This window comes from Python bivittatus, unplaced genomic scaffold, assembly GCF_059951505.1.
Source record: "Python bivittatus isolate LINGU-HERP-01145 unplaced genomic scaffold, Pbiv_v1 ctg000030_np1212, whole genome shotgun sequence".
Lineage (NCBI taxonomy): Eukaryota > Metazoa > Chordata > Lepidosauria > Squamata > Pythonidae > Python > Python bivittatus.
In genome coordinates, this window is record NW_028277031.1 from 1,457,316 (window position 1) to 1,476,483 (window position 19,168).

General features: G+C 49.5%; 1 protein-coding gene across 2 annotated transcripts in view; it reads right to left on the minus strand.

The window, feature by feature from the left end:
• Positions 1 to 19,168, minus strand: part of PRKCB (protein kinase C beta) — a 189,151-nt gene that overhangs the window by 125,505 nt on the left and 44,478 nt on the right. For both annotated transcript variants that reach the window (XM_088152166.1, XM_088152161.1), the window contains exon 3: positions 11,845 to 11,927. In XM_088152166.1, the coding sequence (XP_088008292.1) occupies positions 11,845 to 11,927 (83 nt within the window). The remainder of the gene's footprint in view (positions 1 to 11,844; positions 11,928 to 19,168) is intronic.

Consider the following 19,168-nt stretch of genomic DNA (forward strand, 5'->3'; position numbering starts at 1 on the left):
GAATTAGAAATACTTCCGTGGACCCAGCCTCACTGCAGTCAGGCATCCTGTTTCTGTGGCCAGGATCCCCCATCCCATGCCTCAGCTTTGACCTCATTTTTCTAAGCGAAGAGCTATCTGATCGCAATGCAAACCGATCACACATCTCTGCTTTCTGAATAGCCTCAAACCAATTTTAATTTCGTTTCTGTAAGGGCAACCCGTGCTCTCCCTCTGCAAATGTCTGGAAATTGGCCCAGCTCCAAGCTTGAAACACAGGTGGCCTGGTTTTCACCGTGGGTTTCCTTGGCACCCCCGTCCCCCCACAGTGCTGCAAGGCATAACTGGGAGTGGGGGGCGTGGTGGAAGCCCCTCTTCTCCCGGTAGAGAGCAGAAGAGAATCCCCAGCCGCCCCTCCCCCAGCCTGGCCCGGCCTGGCTATCCATCAGATTGGTCTGCTCCCCTCGCTCTTCATCTGCCCGCAGGTCCCCCTCCTCGCCTGGATCGGGATGGCCTTCGCTTGCACATGGCCTGGCGCGCCCCTACTGCTCCCGTCCCGGACCTCCATGTCTGCTGCAGCCCTGAGTTATTTCTCCCTCCAGCAGCGCAGGGCTGGCAGAGGGTGGGGAGGGGGCTCCACAACAGTACCCTGGGCTCTCAGGAGCTGATCAGGAGCCAAGGAGTCCCGTCTTGGGCAACTGATAAGGCCAGAGCCAGCGAAGCCCAGAATGTAGTCAAAGGACTGGTGAGGAAGCAGACAATTTCAGCGTGGGCGTGAGTGCCGTGGCCGCGGCTGGCTGGCCTACTCTGCAGCCGGAAGGCAAGCAGGGCCAGGCTGGTCAGGCTCGGGCGGAATCTCGGGGCTGTGGCCTGGCAAAGCGTCCGGGAGAAGACAATGGCAAGCCGTGCCCATATCCTTCCCAAGAACACCATGCAGACCTGCCCACGAGGGTGTCCTCATGATTCAGGCTCAGCTGGAAGGAGGCCTAGAGGTGAACGTCATACGTGGGGAGGAGGGAACACGCTTCTAAACACGCCTAGGTCTCGCCATCACTTCTGCAGGAAAACGTGGCTAACAGAAAAGAACCCAAGTCCTGCCGGCCAGGCTGAGGGGGAAATGATTCTGAAAGGCTTCCGCAGCAATTGTCCTTGAATTTTGCAAGCGAGACCCCCTTTTGGCCCCCGGCCACAGCCGGCCTGGAAGTTGGAAGCAGCAGCAGCGGGGGGGCTGCTCCAAGGCCTGGTGGGCATCCTTCTGCTCCCCGGCCTGCAACAGGGCATAACCCCGCAGGAAGGAGAGATTTCGCTCTCTCCGAATGCTTTCTCTAGGCCTGGCTACCTTCCCGGTTCCCAAAGGCACACTGTCAGTCAAAGGAATAAAGAATAGGCTTGCAGTCTGCCACAGTTCTAAGCGATGGGCTCTTCCCGTCTTAGAGCTTGGATAATGCAGCGGCTATTCATGCCCCTAATTCTGATACGAAAAGATCACAGTACTGCTTAGAATCTACTACTGGAAAGCCGGTGATAGATTCCTATCTAGCCTCTCACGAAGGCCACGATATGATCCCGTTTGCATTGCAGTCTTCACCCAGAGGAAAGCTCCTCTGAGCCCAGTGCAGACCAGAAATCTGGCAACGGAAATGCTCTGGAAACGAAATGGAGCAGATTCAGCCCGTCCAGTGCCTCCCTGCGGCACAGCTCGCTTCTGTCATTAGGCCAGGCTGCAAACCCTCTGTTTGTCCGCTCGCTCTGCATGCGATCGGAAGAGAGTGTCACGGTGCAACGTCTCCCCCCATGTTCACCGCACTGGCTCCTCCCAGGCGGGGGCAGGTGGATGCCACCGGCTTGGCAGGGGCCCTCCCCATTCGATCGTTTCTCAAATGACATTTGGGATTTCGAACTGGTAAAAGACACAGCGGTGCAATTAATGTGCATTATCTGCCTGGAACGAGAAAGCAAATAAGAATGGAATCAGCGGTATTCTTTATACTGTATGCAGAGAGAGAGAGAAAAGGAAAACTGAAGGGCTTTTAATACGATCATATGCTTTTTGAGAGAGTGGAAGGCAGGCAGGCAGGCAGGCAGGCAGGCAGGAAGGCAGGCAGGCAGGCAGGCAGGCAGGCAGGCAGGAAGGAAGGAAGGAAGGAAGGAAGGAAGGAAGGAAGGAAGGAAGGCAGGCAGGCAGGCAGGCAGGCAGGAAGGCAGGAAGGCAGGAAGGCAGGAAGGCAGGCAGGCAGGCAGGCAGGCAGGCAGGCAGGCAGGAAGGAAGGAAGGAAGGAAGGAAGGAAGGAAGGAAGGAAGGAAGGAAGGAAGGCAGGCAGGCAGGCAGGCAGGCAGGAAGGAAGGAAGGAAGGCAGGAAGGCAGGAAGGCAGGAAGGCAGGCAGGCAGGCAGGAAGGAAGGAAGGAAGGAAGGAAGGAAGGAAGGAAGGAAGGAAGGAAGGAAGGAAGGAAGGAAGGAAGGCAGGAAGGCAGGCAGGCAGGCAGGCAGGCAGGAAGGAAGGAAGGAAGGAAGGAAGGAAGGAAGGAAGGAAGGAAGGAAGGAAGGAAGGAAGGCAGGAAGGCAGGTTCTTCCACAGAAACTGGTTGGATGTTGGATATACTGTATGTTTATAGGCATAGGCAAGAACAGAAAAGGGCAGTGGGGCCTAATGGTCTGCAGTTCCATTATGGAAGCCAATCTACATCTTTGCATACACCGCAATAACCCTGGCAGCATTTGGGGTCTTTCCTGGATAAGATTTCAGTGTGGAACGTGTCCCATCCCAGGCTAGAATATAATTGCAAGTAATGCCACACTTATTTGTTTTATACGTGGAGGGGAAAATCATGTTGTTTTTCTTACAAAATTTGGGCAAAACTAACACGGGATGTCTCAAAGCCCTGCAGAGGGGGCTTTGCTCATTCAATAATATATGCAAATACAAAGTGATTTATGGCCTCGAGACTCAGCAGATTTTATTAACTTCAAGAAATCTCACTATATAAAATTACTTTACCCTAAAAAAGGGCGCTGCCTTGTTATTGATTTAATAGATTAATAAATACGTATACATTACTGAATTTGTTATCTTTTAATGTTTGATAACTGTATTTGAGCATCATTGGTTTCCTTTGTAGCATAATCCATATCTATGTACTTTATTTTATGCATTTAAATACATTTTTCTGAGAGGGGGACCATCGTTTCCCCAGACTATCCAAGGAGTCCATGGCACAAAAATGTGAAGAGCCTCTGATCTGGGGGGTTCTTGGAGGTGGGCCTTTGTGACTGTTGCCCCCCCATCTCTGCAACAGCCTCTCTTGGGGATTCAACTTGTCCCTATATTTGGAGGATCTAGGAAAGCAATCGAAACTGGGTGATTTCAGGGGAGGGAGAAGAACTGAGAGATTTTCCTCTCGGGATTGAGTGTGTGATTATATGGATTTTTATGGTTCCTCAGGCTTACTGTGGTAGCCTTCCATTTCTTCCTTAAGTATTTATTTATCACGTTTATATACTTTATATTTATTTATCCATCACATTTATATATTTCTGAGTCATTTCCATCCAGTTTGCCCACAGTAAGATTGTAAACCGCTCAGAGGTGGTTAGCAGCTGAAGTGGTGTGTAAGCCCGACAAAATAAGAGACGTCTGCTCATAAAAATGTGCTCTGCACCTGGCAGTCACGTTAGTTTCCGTCCCGGTGGTTATACTGATGCAGTTTGCTGTACGGCTTTGCATCTGACTTTGTTTTCATGCCTATTGCAAACCACTCAGAGAATGTCATTGTTAGGTGGCAGCAAACTAATGACATTAATAAGTAAATAGTAACTATTAAATCTAATAATTCTCCGCGGGAAGCTGAGGACCAACTGGAAGCCTTTGACTGCCTCGGTCTTGCCTGCATTTGCCTGAGTGCCAAGCTAACAGCTGATGATGACGACGCCAGTTCGGGCCAAACCCCAGAATGAAATCAAGGTTGTTTTCTTCTTCCTCCGCACCTCGGGTTACTCGACTGCACTGGCGGAGGAAGCCCCGTGCAGCTCCTGACGGACTTATGTCTTTCTTCATCGTGAGGAAAGCAGAGTTACTGTGAAGGAATGGTTGGATGAAGGCCGCGCTCGGGGAGATAAGCATTTCCTTAGCCCCCAACAGGAGCGGGGGAAGGTGAAGAGGATGAGGCTGGCACCACCCTAAGGAATTCACGGTGTTTGCTTGCTGGCTTGAGAAGTTAGATTCAGTCTGGCGAGATTCTGTCTTTGAGGTGGAAGCTAATAAACACAACCGAACTGTATCTGCCGAACTGTCTCGTGGAGTTCTTTGGGCTGAACCTGACAGTTACGCACTGCTGACTTGAATGGCTGCTTTTCTCTGGACTGAGGGATCTCTCGGAAGGCATCACGTTATCGGTCTTATACCCTGAGATCAAGTGAAGTAGAAGGAAGTGACTTCTCATGATTCTCTCCCGATGCTCTCTGTGGAGAGTTTATTAAAGCGCACATTATTTGGACTCCGGCGCTTTGAGACTGAAAGCCTAAGCTGCGTTTCGAGCCAGCTCCTTCTGCCGCCCTCGGCAGCGGGTGGCCCCGGGGCCGGAGCAAGCCAGCTGGCTTCAGAAGGAGCGCCAGTCCCGCCAGCTCGTCTGTCTTCTGGGCTGTCCCCAACTCGTGCAAGAGACCAGCAGGAGCGGCCCTCCCATCTTGGCTGGCATGATAGCAAAAAAACAAAAAAAGTGTGGGGGGGTCCCCACAGAAGGAGCAGAGACAGCAAAGGCTGAGAGGAATGCCCCCTCGCACATTTCGGCAGCCATGGCCGCCGCAGAGCCCCTCCGCTGCCTCCGTGGACGACCGCTGAGCCCCGGAGGAGGACCGGCCTCTGGTGCTTCAGCAGGGCTGCTCTACAGTGCGTCCCAGGCGGCCGAAGGGAGCCTCCTCGAAGCAGAGATGAAGAAGACGAACGCTTGCCCCGGCCCACCAGTCTTTGGTCTCCCCTCAGCATAGAGAGCGAGCCACGGAACGCCTCCCGTGGCTTTGCCCTCTTCCGTACGGAGCCAGGCCCGGGCAGGGGACGACTGCCGAGGCTTCTTCCCAGGACCCGGGCTGCCTGGCGGCCTTCTTGCTCATCAGGAGGAGCCTCTGTCAGGCAGCGAGAGGGGCTATCAGGCTCCCTGGAGTGTTAGGCGGAACATCTGGCCAGCTGTGGGGCAGCGCTGGGGCTGCTGTCCTGGGGCCGGCAGGGTCCAGAAGGGATGCCAAACGGGCAGATCTGCTTTGAATCACAGCTACCTTCGTGCACCAGCAATCCAGCACCTCTCAGGGGAAGGAGCTGTTGCCCATCAAACTGCTTTCTAGCCCTCTGGGAAGTGGTATAAATGGCAATACGTTTGCTGCAATCAAAAGAGTCAGATGCTGACTTTGACTTGAGAGCTAGAACGGAGTGGTAAAAGCAAAAGAAATAAATATGATTCGTTCCTAGCTCAGCTGTTTCCAACCAACGAAAGGGGCTTTGTAGCATGGCGGGGAAGAAATATAAGGGGGGGGGCTGGCCTCCCTGAAACAAAAGTCCTTCCTTTCCACAGACAAAGCCCTCATGCGCTTAAGCGCAAACCTCATAGCCCTGTGTGTGGGTTCATTGTCTAATGCGTGTTGTGCAAGAGCATACAATCTTCCTCTGGGTCACCAAAACAGATGCAAAGTAGCAGGACTTCCACAACCTTGGCTGCAATACTGCACAATACCAGAATATGCATTTATAGGGGAGAGCTGGATATCAATTATTCCACTGTAGTGTTATCTGCTTGCTCATTTTCTTCCCCCTCCTTCACACACTTCCTTATTGGTAAACAAGGTGACACTTGCCAGACCTACCGCAATCCTGCTTAGCAAAGAACACTAAAGCAAACATCAAATCGAAAGTGGAATCACATTTTGTTCTGGGCTCAGTCCTCCTTTGCCCTATTTATGCCAGCTTCCTTTTGAAAATCTTCTTTCTACGGATTTGGTGCAAGTCTTCATCCAATTCATTCATTCATTCATTCATTCATTCATTCATTCATTCATTCATTCATTCAAGCAGAACATAAGGAAACACTGCAGAGCAACCCACCTGGATCAAACTGCCCTGCACAGAGAATCACAGAAGATATAGGTTGAAAGGATCTTATAGGTCATGCAGCCAAACCCAAGTGCAGGAATCCACTAAACCAGCATTTCCCAAAATGTGGCTGACAGCCCACTACTGGTCCAATTCTTAGAACATGCATAATCATCATTCTCTTTCCTTCTGATAAGAGCACTGCAGCAGTTTTTCGAAAAGTATTTGAAGTTGGATTTCCTAAGTGTAGATAAGGCAAGAACTACGCAAAGCTGAAACGCCATTTGGAATGTAAACATCCAGAATACGCAAATAAATCCGTAGATTTTTTCCCTTAATTAAAACAAAGTATTATCTTCCACCTAAGCCCTGCCTATGCAGCATGTTTATAAAGTACTTGAATGATGGGTTAGAATGTTTTTTTTAAATGTACAGTAGATGGCATTTTAAGGTTTTAACTGTTTTCATGGCTTGCTTTTGTTGTTATTGTTTGGTTATTTATTTGTATCTGCTTTGGGGGATTTTTAACTTTAACTTTCACACCCAGAGTCACGTATGTGAGATGGGCAACTATACAAACTGAACAAATAAATAAATAGTGGGGACAGAAACAGTTTGGAGTATCAAAGTTAAAGAGTATCTTGACAAACTGGAGCAATGCAGAAACTAGCAATATGAATTTCAGCAGGGACAATGAAAATCCCTCCATTTGGACAGAAAAAACCAAAGCGATGAGTATAAGATGTGGGAGACCGTACTGAGAGTGCTGAGTGTGAAAAGGGTGTCTCGGTGAAGCATGAGCTGAACATGAGCCAATAGTTTGATGCAGCTACCAAAAGAAAAAGAAGAAAAAAGGGCAAATGAATCCCAGAGGGGCATCAGGTCAAGATCAAGAGAAATCATTGGTCAAATCACACCTAGAATATTGCAGCCAGTTTTGGGTTGCATATTTTAGGAAGGTCATTGACAGACTGAAGCACGTTCAGCAGAAAACAATCAAAATGATGAGAGGAACCTGAAAGAAAAAGCTTATGAGGACAGTTGGAAGCACTAGGCCTGCTTCGCCCTGAGAAAGAAAAGGGAGATCTTCAAGTAACTGAAGGGCTGCCATGTAGAGGACAAGGCCTAATGGCAAAAGCTGTTCAGTAATGGAACCAGCTCCCTGTGCTGGGCGGTGGTGGGCTCTCTTTCACCGGAGGTGCTGAAGCTGAGGCTGGATGGCTGTCTTCTGGGGAAGGGGGCTGGGGGATTCCTGCAGGGGGTTGGGGAAGAGGGCCTCTAAGATGACTTCGCATCCCTATGGTCTATGATCCATGATCATTCTACTAAATAAAATGAAAAATGCACTTTCTTCGTGTTGACTCCACATGAAGTTTCCATATTGATAGTTGAGTCAGGTTATCTGCACGCTATTGACAAAAATGCTTCCTACATTATCACATTCCAGGTTTATGGGAAAAGTTGAGCAAATCAGTTGAGTTCCCTGTCTTTATCCAACAGTTCAGTGAAACCTAAAGCTGAAGATACGGCAAAAATATTGAGAAAACATTCCTCTATTAAACACGTAATAGTCCGTTTTTTACAAACAGTTGAAAGCACTGTCAGAACAGACAGCCACTTTGATCCGTTTTGTTAGACATGATTATGAAGGCTGCCCTCAAGAAGTACTTTGGTCAGTAAACCACTTCCAGCAAGAACAAGTGCTGATGAAACAATTAAGCTAATCAGTGAATTTATGATTCAAAGGCATATTGACCAGGAAAAAACAACAACAACTGGAAGGGTGCTGGGCTAGGAGGAGACCCCTTCTCCTGGGGCCAAACTGTTCCACCAGTCCGGGCGTGGTGGCACTAGAGGAAGATACAGTGGTGAAAAATATGCCCTCGCATTTGAATGCCATTCCTCAAGAATGTGTGATGTTTTTTGATTTGCACAAAACCTCATCCTTTACACTGCAGAAGTTGTATGCTTTGTACAAATAATTAGGAAGTAAACATGAGCTCTGAGGTTTAATGACTATCAAAAGGAAACATTTTTAAATAACTCTTTAGAATGAAAGATGAAGTTTTATTGTTCTTGGAGTGACATCCTCTATCAGCAGAAGATGTTCTATTTAAATGTAAAGACAGATTTCATGAATTTGACTGGCTAACAATGGTGGCTTACTTGACATATTTTGACTTTTAAATGAGTTAAAACTGGATTTACAAGGCACTAAAATTAGTATTCTCAAAGTTCCCAAAAAAGTTGAAGTAACAATTTAAAAACTTTGTTTATGGACAAAGCAAGTTGACAAGAGAAGATTTAAATATTTTTTCTACTTTAACTGAATTGCAGGAGAAATGTGGTGAAACTAATACCTTAAATATGATTTTGGTATGAGCTTACATCAGACTGAAATGAATATTTTCCTCCAACTGACACTGGAAAAATGTGGATTAACAACCCATTAATTACTTCCCCCCAAGATGAGAAAAATGCAACTGACTACATCAGAAGTAAATTCATTAAAAGAACTTTCCTGTGATACTGCCTTAAAAGAAACGTTGAAAAACTGCCCTTTATTATAATTGCTTGAACTGTAGACATGAATAGTCACATCTTTATGACACTGCAATTTCTTGATGTCTTTTGTCACAACATAAAAATATGACATGGTTTTTCTTCCTTGATTTTCCCCAAAAATAAGTATGGAAATAAACTGAACATTGACCCAAATTTGAGAATGAAACTGTTTTCTTTTGCTCCTAACATAAAGTAACTACTTAATGCAAAACTTCCCCTATCCTATTTCTTTCTTATTTAAAAGCTACAAAGTGCACACGTGATCAGTGCCTTGAAACTTGCAAGTTTAAATAACAAGTGAAAATGTACAGTATTTGTTTTCAATGGGTCTTGTATGGATTTATATTTTTAAGTAGCAAAAAAGATGCAGAAAAACTGGACCCCAGAAGCTATATAAAGCTGGAGAAACTCTGTGCTAAACCCTCCCCAACAGGCGGCCCTCCAGCCCCATCTGAAAAATCCCGCAAAGCAGAATCCATTTTTGCTGTAGGCCAGTGTTTCTCAACCTTGGCAACTTTAAGATGGGTGAACTTCAACTCCCAGAATTCCCTAGCCAGCATGGCTGGCTGAGGAATTCTGGGAGTTGAAGTCCACATGTCTTAAAGTTGCCAAGGTTGAGAAACTCTGCTCTAGGCAAATAGTCCCACTCCTTAGGAGCTTCTACCATCCGGAAATGGCTCCTAATCTGTTTGAGTGTTAACCCTTGTCCTTGTCCTGACCTTGGGTTCCACAGAGAACAGGTCTACCTTCTCTTGCACTTTCTTTGATTTGATTTCTTAATTCCCCCTCTTGCACTTGAGGCCTCCTAGATATTGTATCGCCCCTCAATCTCTCCTGAAGGCTAGACATGCCCAGCACTTTAGGGCTTTCTCCTAGGACAGGGGTTCCAGGCCCCCTTTTTGTGTGGGTGGCTCTTTCCTGAAGCTGGGCAGCTTCTCCCTGACCCTTATGAGGTGCAGCACCTAAGCGTGGAAGCAACACTGCAATCCTGCAGGACGCCGCACGCGTACATCTATCCAGCATTAAAAGAGCATGTAATTTCTCCGTAGTGAGGCGGGCAGCAATTTCCTGAGTAGCCAAGAAGTGGGACCTTGTTCTCCCCACCAACGCCAGCAATACCTCTGCTGCTCTTGCAGGCCACCGCCCCACCACATCCTTTGCCCAAAGCCAGCGCATAGCTGCTCTGCCACTGCCGTCGTAGGGAGAGACATGCTCTGAGATACACTCACGGACCTTTGGAGGTCCTCAATCGTCTGCCTGCATTCAGGCTCAACAAAGAGGTGAGCAGCTGTATCGGGCCTCTGGTAGGCCCACCGCAAATGGAGCTCCTCAGGTCAACGGAAGAGTTTCTCCAGAGGAACTGCTGAGCAGAGCAGCCTCACGGAATACTGGAGATGCCGAGCCCTGGTGGAAGGTGGAGGGGCTGCCGTCTGATGACCCAGAAATATCTTCACGTTGGAGGGCGGCACCGTCTGCCTCCCGGCCACGTGGTGTGGAGAGAGAGTATGTCTGGGGTGGGGCGAGATCTCTCAAGGCCAGATTCAGACGGGGGATGCAGCTAGAGTCAAAAATGCCATGACCTTCATTCACAAGACTATATCATTCAAACACCATCCCTATATTCAACACAGAGCCCCTCGAAGCCCTTGCAGATCCCCTAATCTGCCCAGGATCAGGGACCAAGTAAGCAGGAGGGGAAGGGAGAGGAAAATCTCTCCTCCCCCCGCCCCGCAACTCCCCACTGCCTGGTGGGAGAGCAACAGAGCCGTGGAGGCCTGAGGCTCTGTTCAGTTGACTAGACAACCCACCCCAGCCCACCTCGGTCAACGTTTTAAACAACTGCTCCACATCTGCCTGACAGCTGGCCTGCGAGGACAATCATCTGGGTGTATTTTGGTCTGCCCATCACCAAAAGACTAAAAATAGAACCTGCTGGAGCAAAGAGGTTCATCAGCATCTCCAGATCAATCACAGTGGCAGCCCCTGAAATTAGCTCTTCCCTACTGTCAGCACATCACCTAAAGGGGGGGGGGGGGCTCGTGCCTTGGTTGGTGCCCAGAATGTGGATTCTCTCCTGATTTTCTAAAGACCGCTGAAAGCAGATTCTGAGTTTTTATTGTTTAATTAATTACCGGGTTCCTAGCTAAAAGGGGCCTTAGGCACCATTTATAGATATGTATAAAAGTTTGGAATTTGGCAAGAGAAAAATGCAAGCATTTTGCTCCAGACTTATTTTGCATTTCCCCCTAAAGTTTCAAGACTCTGAATTTTTAGTTTGCCATCTTGACAAGTTTCACAACTGCGCACCTTCCAGTTCAGCTTGAAGCGGCTTCTTTTGTTGCTCTCACAGGAATGAGTCTATCAAGGGTGTTCCTGGAGCAAACCTTCAATCACACCATCATGGCTCCATCTTGACTTTTTTGACCACACTCTGCAGACGGCCCTGCATGGCAGCTGGATTCCACAGGAAATGGAGGAGGAGGGCCAGGAAAACTGCCCCTGAGCAGAGAGGCTCTCTTTCAGCATACTCTGCCCTCCAGCCTGGTGTGTACTCAAAGCAGCATTTGAAAAACCAAACCCAGAATAGGAAAGGTGTGTCTGGGGAGGCCGAGCTCAGGATGGGCTAAAGGAGCAGGGGCAAGGAGGCCACAGCGGTGCCCGCGGCCATGGGATCAAAGCCCCTCCCCTTTTACGTGCGTCGTGACTCCCCCTCCCCACAGACACCCCTGTAAATAAGGAATACTTTTCTGTGGGGAGTCCCAGATTCACCAGGGGTCCTAACCCAGACTGGCCTGGATTCAGTTCTCCATGCTTAGCCTCCCCTTCCTCTTCCAGATGGACATGCGCACGCACATGCACACGCACACAACCCAAGGCACGTGAATGGGATGAACTAAACCAGCCGCCAAAGCTGTTCAAGGAGCGAACATTCAAGTCCATGAACAGAATTTCCTCCTGTTCAAATCAAACCACACAGAATGTGCAATTTTGACTTTTTAGAACTGTCTGAGCAGTGCAGCAACCTCCAAATGGACCCGATTTACTTGTTCGCTTATATTCTGCCTTCAGGCTGTGTAAATCACATTCCCACCTCCCCGCAAAAGGTTCGGTCGACAGAGTGGGCCCAGAGCCCCCCCCCGAGCATCCCCAGCTGAGAGTGGGCTCTGTGGCCTCAGCCACCAGCCCAGGCGGGCCCTGTGGGGTCCCTCCGTTGCGTTTACTCACGTCAGAGGCAGGGCCCTTGTCGGCACCCGGGCAGGAGAAGGTGACGAACTCATGGCACCTCTTGTGGACAACGAAGCAACAAACTGCAATGAGAAAACAGAGAGGCGGCCAGTGAACGGGGGGCTCGTGGAAGAGGGTGAGGTGATCTTCGGTCCAGCCCAGGGGTGATCGTTCGGGCGCCCCGTGTTATTCCTGCCACTTGGCTTGCTGCGTTTCCTGCAGCCCACATCATGATTCTGTAGTTAATGTAAGGCAGGACTAATTTGTTTCCTATTGTTTAAAAAAAAGGATGAATTTGTTTAATTTACAATTGTAACAAGATTATCCCTCAACTCTATGTGCGTAGTGCGTGTGTGTGTGTGTAAGAACACACCTTGCAAGGAAGATAATTCACAAACAGGTTTGGAAGAAAAAACATTCATCTGTGCGAATTAGTGGCAAGCAGGGTTGGACTCTGGAGGGGCCTTTCCTAACCCCAGTGGCCATGGCCAGTAGCCAGGGTGGATGGGACTTGTAATCCAAAACAGCTGGAGACTGGGATAAGACTCTTTGTTTGCTTATCTGTACTCTAATCCAAACAACGTCTTAGCAGGTTCATTTGAACCCAGACTCGGCTGTTTGTGCCCAGGACCAATCACGGAACAAGAGATAGAGATCGATCTTTAGCCCGGTGTCCCCAAACTCCTGAGTGAGCGAGTCTCCGTAAGTATGCTGACAAATGGCGCAAAACATCTGTCTACCCTTCTGCACTTGACTAGGAATTTATAAATGGCAAATCGCTGATTTGCCCAGAGAGACCCACAGTTCCTGGGCGGTCGAGAAGCTAATCCTTAAATGCCAAAAGCAATCTCTTCTGACAAGCTGGTGTGGTGGTGCAAGCAATCCTGCTCACCAAGCATCCAGATGCACCCCCCACATCTGCAACAAGGGGGCCTTTGGCTTTTTACCCATTCCCCGGAGCAGAGAGACAGCAGTACTTACTTACTTATTTATTTGGCTGCCCATCTCGCACAAGGTGACTCTGGGCAGTGTACAATAAAACAAACAATTAAAATATATTGTAAAACCACTTAAAACACTTAAATAATTAAATATAAATAAAAACAAGCTCACAAGAGGGTTAAAATCAGGATGTTATGTGCAGCCAACCGGTAGGTACAGATGAAAATGTATATCCTGAAAAGGCTAGACGCATAAAAATGAATGTGGCTCTCACAATTCACACCCACAAAGATCTCCCACTGCAAATGCTGGAGCAGGCCCAGCCAGAGCTGTTCTGTGCCAAGGGCTGCCCTCCAGACATCTGCCAACGACCAGCAAAACCACCCAGGGCAGATGGGAGCGCCTGGCCTTCTCGGCCATCGATTGATTTATCAGGCCGCCGGCTGTCCTTGCCACGAGGCGGACTATCAGGAAAGGAAGACGTTTCATTTACAAACGAGCGCCAGCTGGGCCCTGTGACTCTGAGCCCCGGCTGCAGCCTGAACTACCCCCGGCGATCCCATGGACTTTGCTGGGCAGGGGCAAAGATGCAACTGTGTGCCACGCCGAGGCCCCCTGGCACTGGACTTGCTGGCAGCCAAGAAGAAGAGGCCCGCGGGAAGAGAGGGGACAGCGTGTCGGACGGTAGTGGATCACGATTTCTCCATGCCTCGGTGTGAAGTTCCAGCTCTTCCGGCCTATAGCAGATCGGCATCGCACACCGTTCACACCAGGAGCCGGTCAATTATGCACAGCGACCTTTTACATTTGATACCAGAGAAGAGAACACGTGGAAGCACGGAGGCCCTGCAATATTTCACATGGAGAAGGAGAGACAGAGGAAGAATACCGACGTGCTCAATTCACCCATCTCTGCTTGGATTGTAACTGACACTCCGCCAGTAATCACCCAAGTTTTTAAAACGGGGGCGCCCTTCGCCAACGCAAAGCCTGCCTGCCTCGCATCCACCCCGGGAGCCTTCTTGATGTCAAGAGTCTTTGCAACAAGCCTTTGTCTGGAAACTCCCCCTCCAGCCCAGACACGGACCACAGCAGCCGGTGACCCTTTCTGACGACCCTCTCGCCGTTGTGGGTCCAGGAGGATAAGAATAAGAGGCGCGTTCTTGCAGCGCTCCTTGTACCAAAGGATCTTCCCCAGTTTTCTGGATAGAGATTATCTGCAGACATCAGTAAGAGAGGTCTGGAAAACAGGCTGCCTCACACCCAAGAAGTCCATATGGCTTTCCTGTAGCCAGCGAACGAATCAACCCCCCGGCATTTGCTGCTCCTTGGAGAAGCCAGAAGGGTGTGAAAAAGTACACAGGCAGGTACAACCTCTGCAGCTACAACTCATCTCAAGTTACCTACAGGATTTCCAGCTTTCCTCTTGGGTAAATTATTCCTTGTCTTCTCCATTTCTTAAAGAGAAAGGCAACACCCATCTGCTTTATTGATCTCCCTTCCTCTTCCTAACCTGAGCCTGCCCTACTCCCCGCTGTCTTGGGGTCCCATCTTGGGATGATTTCATTGTTTGCTAACATAAATTACCTTCCCTAAAGTATCACCTGTTTTTGAAATCTGGGTGCCTTTCAGTAATGAAAAAGATGTTTAAAAATCTTCTTCCACTAGTGGCTCATCAAGTGAAGATCCACGAGAAAGCAAGGTTTTATTTTTATCAGTTTTATTTATTGATAGGTTTTTATCCATGGGGCAAACAAGCAGCTTTCCAAGCAGAATTTGTGCCAAACAGAGAACAGTCTGGTTGAAAAAGGGAAGGGGTTCCTGTATTTTCTCATAATCATGCAAAGGCAAGAATGTCAGCCACTAAAGTTTAGCGAACAAATTTCCCCTGTCCTCCTTCTACCAAAGTGTTAAAAAATGCAGGAGCCTGATCACCTCCCTCCTTTGCACTACTATTTTTAAGAAATAAAAGCAAGGAAGAAAGAAGGGAAGCTCTTCAGCAGCATTTCCAAGTTTTCTCCCTTATACAGTCATGTGCAGCTTCTCCCCAAACGCTGGGGCACGCAGTGGCAGAAGGAAGGAAGGAAGGAAGGAAGGAGGGAGGGAGGGAGGGAAGGTGCCTCATGTTCCCCAAGAGATGATCTGGTAAACATGGCACCTATTCATTCCAAGCTGAGAGCTGACAGATCTTTCAAACCCTAAGAGACTCCTGGCTGAGAGACTTTGTTCTCTTCAGAAGAAATAAAGGGAGAAGACTGAGGGAGAATAAAGGGAGAATGCACTGAGATTGCTTCTGACAAGGGAGGTTGCCCTATGTTGCCCCATTAAAAGAGCCAAGTGCGAGAGGTGGGCTGATGCAAGGGGAGACCCTGGTGGGAAGGAGGTTGCTTGGAGGGCCCCCAGCTGCTGGGATACTTCTGCCTGGGTCAAACCTGCAGGCCCAGGGGTGGACCTCAGATGAAAAGTCCATGAAGGAGTTCTTTCACTGCCAAGGAATGAGTGGGGTGTTGGAGAAGCAGTGAGAACGCTGCTTCATTAGACCATACATTTCTGCAATATCCTGAAATCACTCTATTCTGGGAACAAGTCAATGCATATATTTCTCTACCACTGAGACAGGTTGTGATATTTTCAGAGGCTCATATTTTTCTGAACGACATATCTACTAGGTGGAACGGAGGGAAATGGAATCTCTGTGCTTTTCTCTTTGCTAAAAGACTAGTCTGTCAACCCTGTGTGGCTCCAGTTACTCCAGGGACCAAAGAACGGACAGTCTTGCAACTTATGGCCGCAGACTAAGTACCGACGGTTAGAACGAAATGTAGTTCATTCATGTGCATTTTGATCTGCATGAGACATGCAGTAGTGACCTCCACAGGATCTTGCAGCTTTTATCAAAATGACAAGAACGTCTGCCCCTCGTGAGTGTGTCTGCAGCGTCACAAGAATAGATAAAAGGGGCGGAGCTTGTGATGTGACACTGCTGCTTTCATCAGCCTGACTCCCTGGCCCACTGCTGGAGATGCCGGTGATGAGATGCCTTTACCATTTCTTTTCCTTCCCTTGTTTTCCTTTTTCCCCTCATTGGTTCTGTTTAGTTAAATACAAGGATTGCTTTACTACAATGTTTCCTGGAAGCCCAACTTTTCAGTGGGAAAATAGCAGGCAAAATTGGGAAGGGTTTCTGCTGCAGGAATCAGATCCATCCATCCCCCATTCTGGACCCCAAACTGGCCGCTGAGCCTCCCACAGATCTTGGCTTCTGTTTGGAGTTAAAGGCACAATCATCACCTCTGCTGAAGACATTCTTGAGGTCTAGCTACATAACCAAGTGGTTTAACTCTCATGGCGACTTCAGGAAGAACCCAACAAATATTAAAAACTGCTTGGAGGTCAGGGGTGTCCACAGGGTATGGTCACAAAAGTCAAGATGGCAGTTTTATCTGTTGCACACAAAACTCAGGCAGAGCTTACATCGCAGTGTCCTGGCCACCATCTTGACTTTTTTGACCACACCCTGCAGACGTCCCTGTTGGAGGTCCAGGACAGCTGTGGTTGTTCCACCCAATGACAAATGCCTTTATCACTGGTGGTGAACTCCCCGTCCGTAGAAGCTATTTCAGAGAACCCGCGTTATTTGGAAATATATTTCAGAAAGCAGTGTTTCAGCCTTGCTTTTTTCTTTTCGCAGAACCACTTCCTGTTTTCAACAGACCATCTCAGGTTTGCCTTTGGGAAAAAGAAGCCACCCACGAGACCAGCAGGTGCTTCCTTTGGCCCACCCATCCCCAACCAGCACCAAGGTGTGCCCAGAGGCTGCCAGGCAGCACAGCATCACAGGCAGGGCAGAAAAGGAAGGCGGGTGAGCCTGGCCCAGCCGCGGTCCCAACCGCGGTCAGCTGGACTCAGCCAGGCAGCCCAGAGCAAGGCCTCGCCAGGCGGTGCCGCCTGCTCCGGGGGCAAAAGCCAGGCGCTGCCCACAAACTCTGCCACCAAGCCAAGGGAGAAATTCAGCGTAAACAGCGATGGATCCGTTGTTGACCCCCAGCAGAAGGCAACGTTGTTCAGACTTGATGCTCCTTAACCCCCCCGGGGCACTTTCGCCTGCCAAACACGGCCCTGTTTACTGCAGGGCTGCAGGAGATGCCATGGCGGGGGGGGGGGGGGCGGGCAAGAAAGCGGCAGGTGGGCGGGGGGGCTGTGAAGCAGCACAATAGATGGGCGAAAGGTTGGAACTGGAAAGAACTGGACGCCTTTCAAAACGTGGTGCGTGCCCAAGGAGACCCTGCCTCAGGCCCAGCCTCTCGCCAAGCCCTTTCCCTGGGTTAGCTCAGTGCAGGGAACCACCAACTCATTTAATGGGTTGGGTTCATATCACACAGATAGCTTCGCAAACTAACCAAGGCTATTATTAACCATGGTTAATGTGCACTCACCTAGCCAGTGAGTCCAAGTGTGTTTAAGACTGTTGCTTAAAAGTTATACAGAAGTGATTAACACCTACCCCCATTGGATACATTATCCCCATCCCCAAAAGGTTTCTTGAATGGGTAGAAAATGAAGGAGGGATCACCTGGTGGTCTACTTCTCATCTCTGTTCTGCTGCTATTCTGTACATAAAAGGGTCAGGGATGGAAGAGCCAAAGACCCCTCCCTTGGGGATTGTCTGTGCTAGTTACCCACAGGCTGGGGTCCAGCAGCTCTGGAAAGTTCTGTCGCTTTTTGGTTGGTTGGTTGGTTGATTGGTTGATTGACAGGCAGCGCACATCTTGCCTGCTGTTCTCGCTCTCCCTGCTTTTAATTCCATTTTGGCATTTAACTGGTCGTGATATTTGCAGATGTTTCATAAATAAACATCAAGCTTTATTTTTTAGCTGAACTGAGTGGCATGTATGCTTGTTCTGACCTGGAAAGAGTGTGCCGGGTATAAATTAAGCTGGAAAGTACCCACAGTAATTTTCCAGCCCCCCACCCCCTGCTTAGAAGTTTCCACATTAGAACAGAGCAGCTCTTTTCCTCCCCATGCGCGCCCATGTGCTCACAGCCACAGCACTGCAAAATTTATTGTGGTCCCCATGCTAAGGTCTGCTTTTGCAGGTAAAGTTTAGATCTCACACCTAAAGGGGGAGGGGGAGGTACATACAGGCTGCCACACATTAGCACTCCCTCATAACAGGCAGAGAGACTTTCAGAATGTCACAGTTCAGCAAGGTGGAGAGCAAATGTTCACAGCAAAGGTAACCACTGCACAAAATGCTCCGGGGGGGGGGCGTCAGGGGCTGGATGGGTCAAGAGGAGTCAAAGGCCAAGTCTTAGCTACTTTCAAGGTTGAACTGCAACACACACACGAACAACTAGGTTGTGTTTTCCAGGGCCCTCGCAGACTTCTTTTGTTCAGGAGGAGCTGTGAGACCCCACGGACAAGGAGTCCTGAAAGTGAGCCTCAGCAGCACCCCACTGGTGCCCCCCCAGCCACCCCAGAGCCTCCCCCAGAGCCGGGCACACGACACGTCTTGGCGGCGCTGCCCCGAGAGTGGATCCGGCCCCTCCTGGCCCCCCAGGCTCGCTCAGCAAGCAAAGCTCTTCTGCAGCGGAGGGGGGAGAAAAGGCATCCCGTCTGCTGCCCGATCACGTCCTCGGCCTCCCTTCGATTTTCAGCTGCCCCGAAAAGAGCCCCTTGGGCGATGCTCCCTTTCGGCCCTTCTGGCTGTAGGAGTGAAGCTGCACTCCACCCGAGGCCTTTTCGGCAGTGTTGGGGCAGAGCTGCCTGGCCTGTTGGTGGGGGAGGATGGCATTTGCAGCCTAACCTCTGGAGGGTGCCACACAGGCAGCGAGCCCTTTGCCCGGGCCTCCAGGGAGTCACTTGCACCCAAGCTTCCAGAAGTACTCATCTTCCATTTTAATGTTGCCTCTCCTGGGTGAGCGGCCTCCTTCCTCCTGGCTGGGGTGGGGCAATGGGAGCAAAGAGGTGGCCGTGACAGACCATGTGTCTCTAGCCGCACGGAGGGCAGCCGTGCCCCGTCCTGTAATTCAAGTACCTTAAACTGGAAATCCTGCTAAGGGCTGAGCGGGGAGGGGTCCTGGGACTGGGCCTCAAGAGCAGGAAAAGACCCCCCCACACACACACACACACAGAGCATTGCCTGCAGCCCTCAAAGAAGCCATCTGAGGTCTTCAGTTCCAGGCCCTGCCTTTGCAAGGCTCCTGATGCAAAACATGGCCTCTGCAACGTAGCTACGGGACCTTTTTTGCATCTCTACAGCCCCTAAGATGAGGCAGGATTCGCATTCAAATCAAAACAATACAGCAAATCTGTACTTCTAAGTAATTTAGTCCGTTTTGTCCTGGCCCCCATGGAAGACCTGTCCCTCGGCGGCTGTGG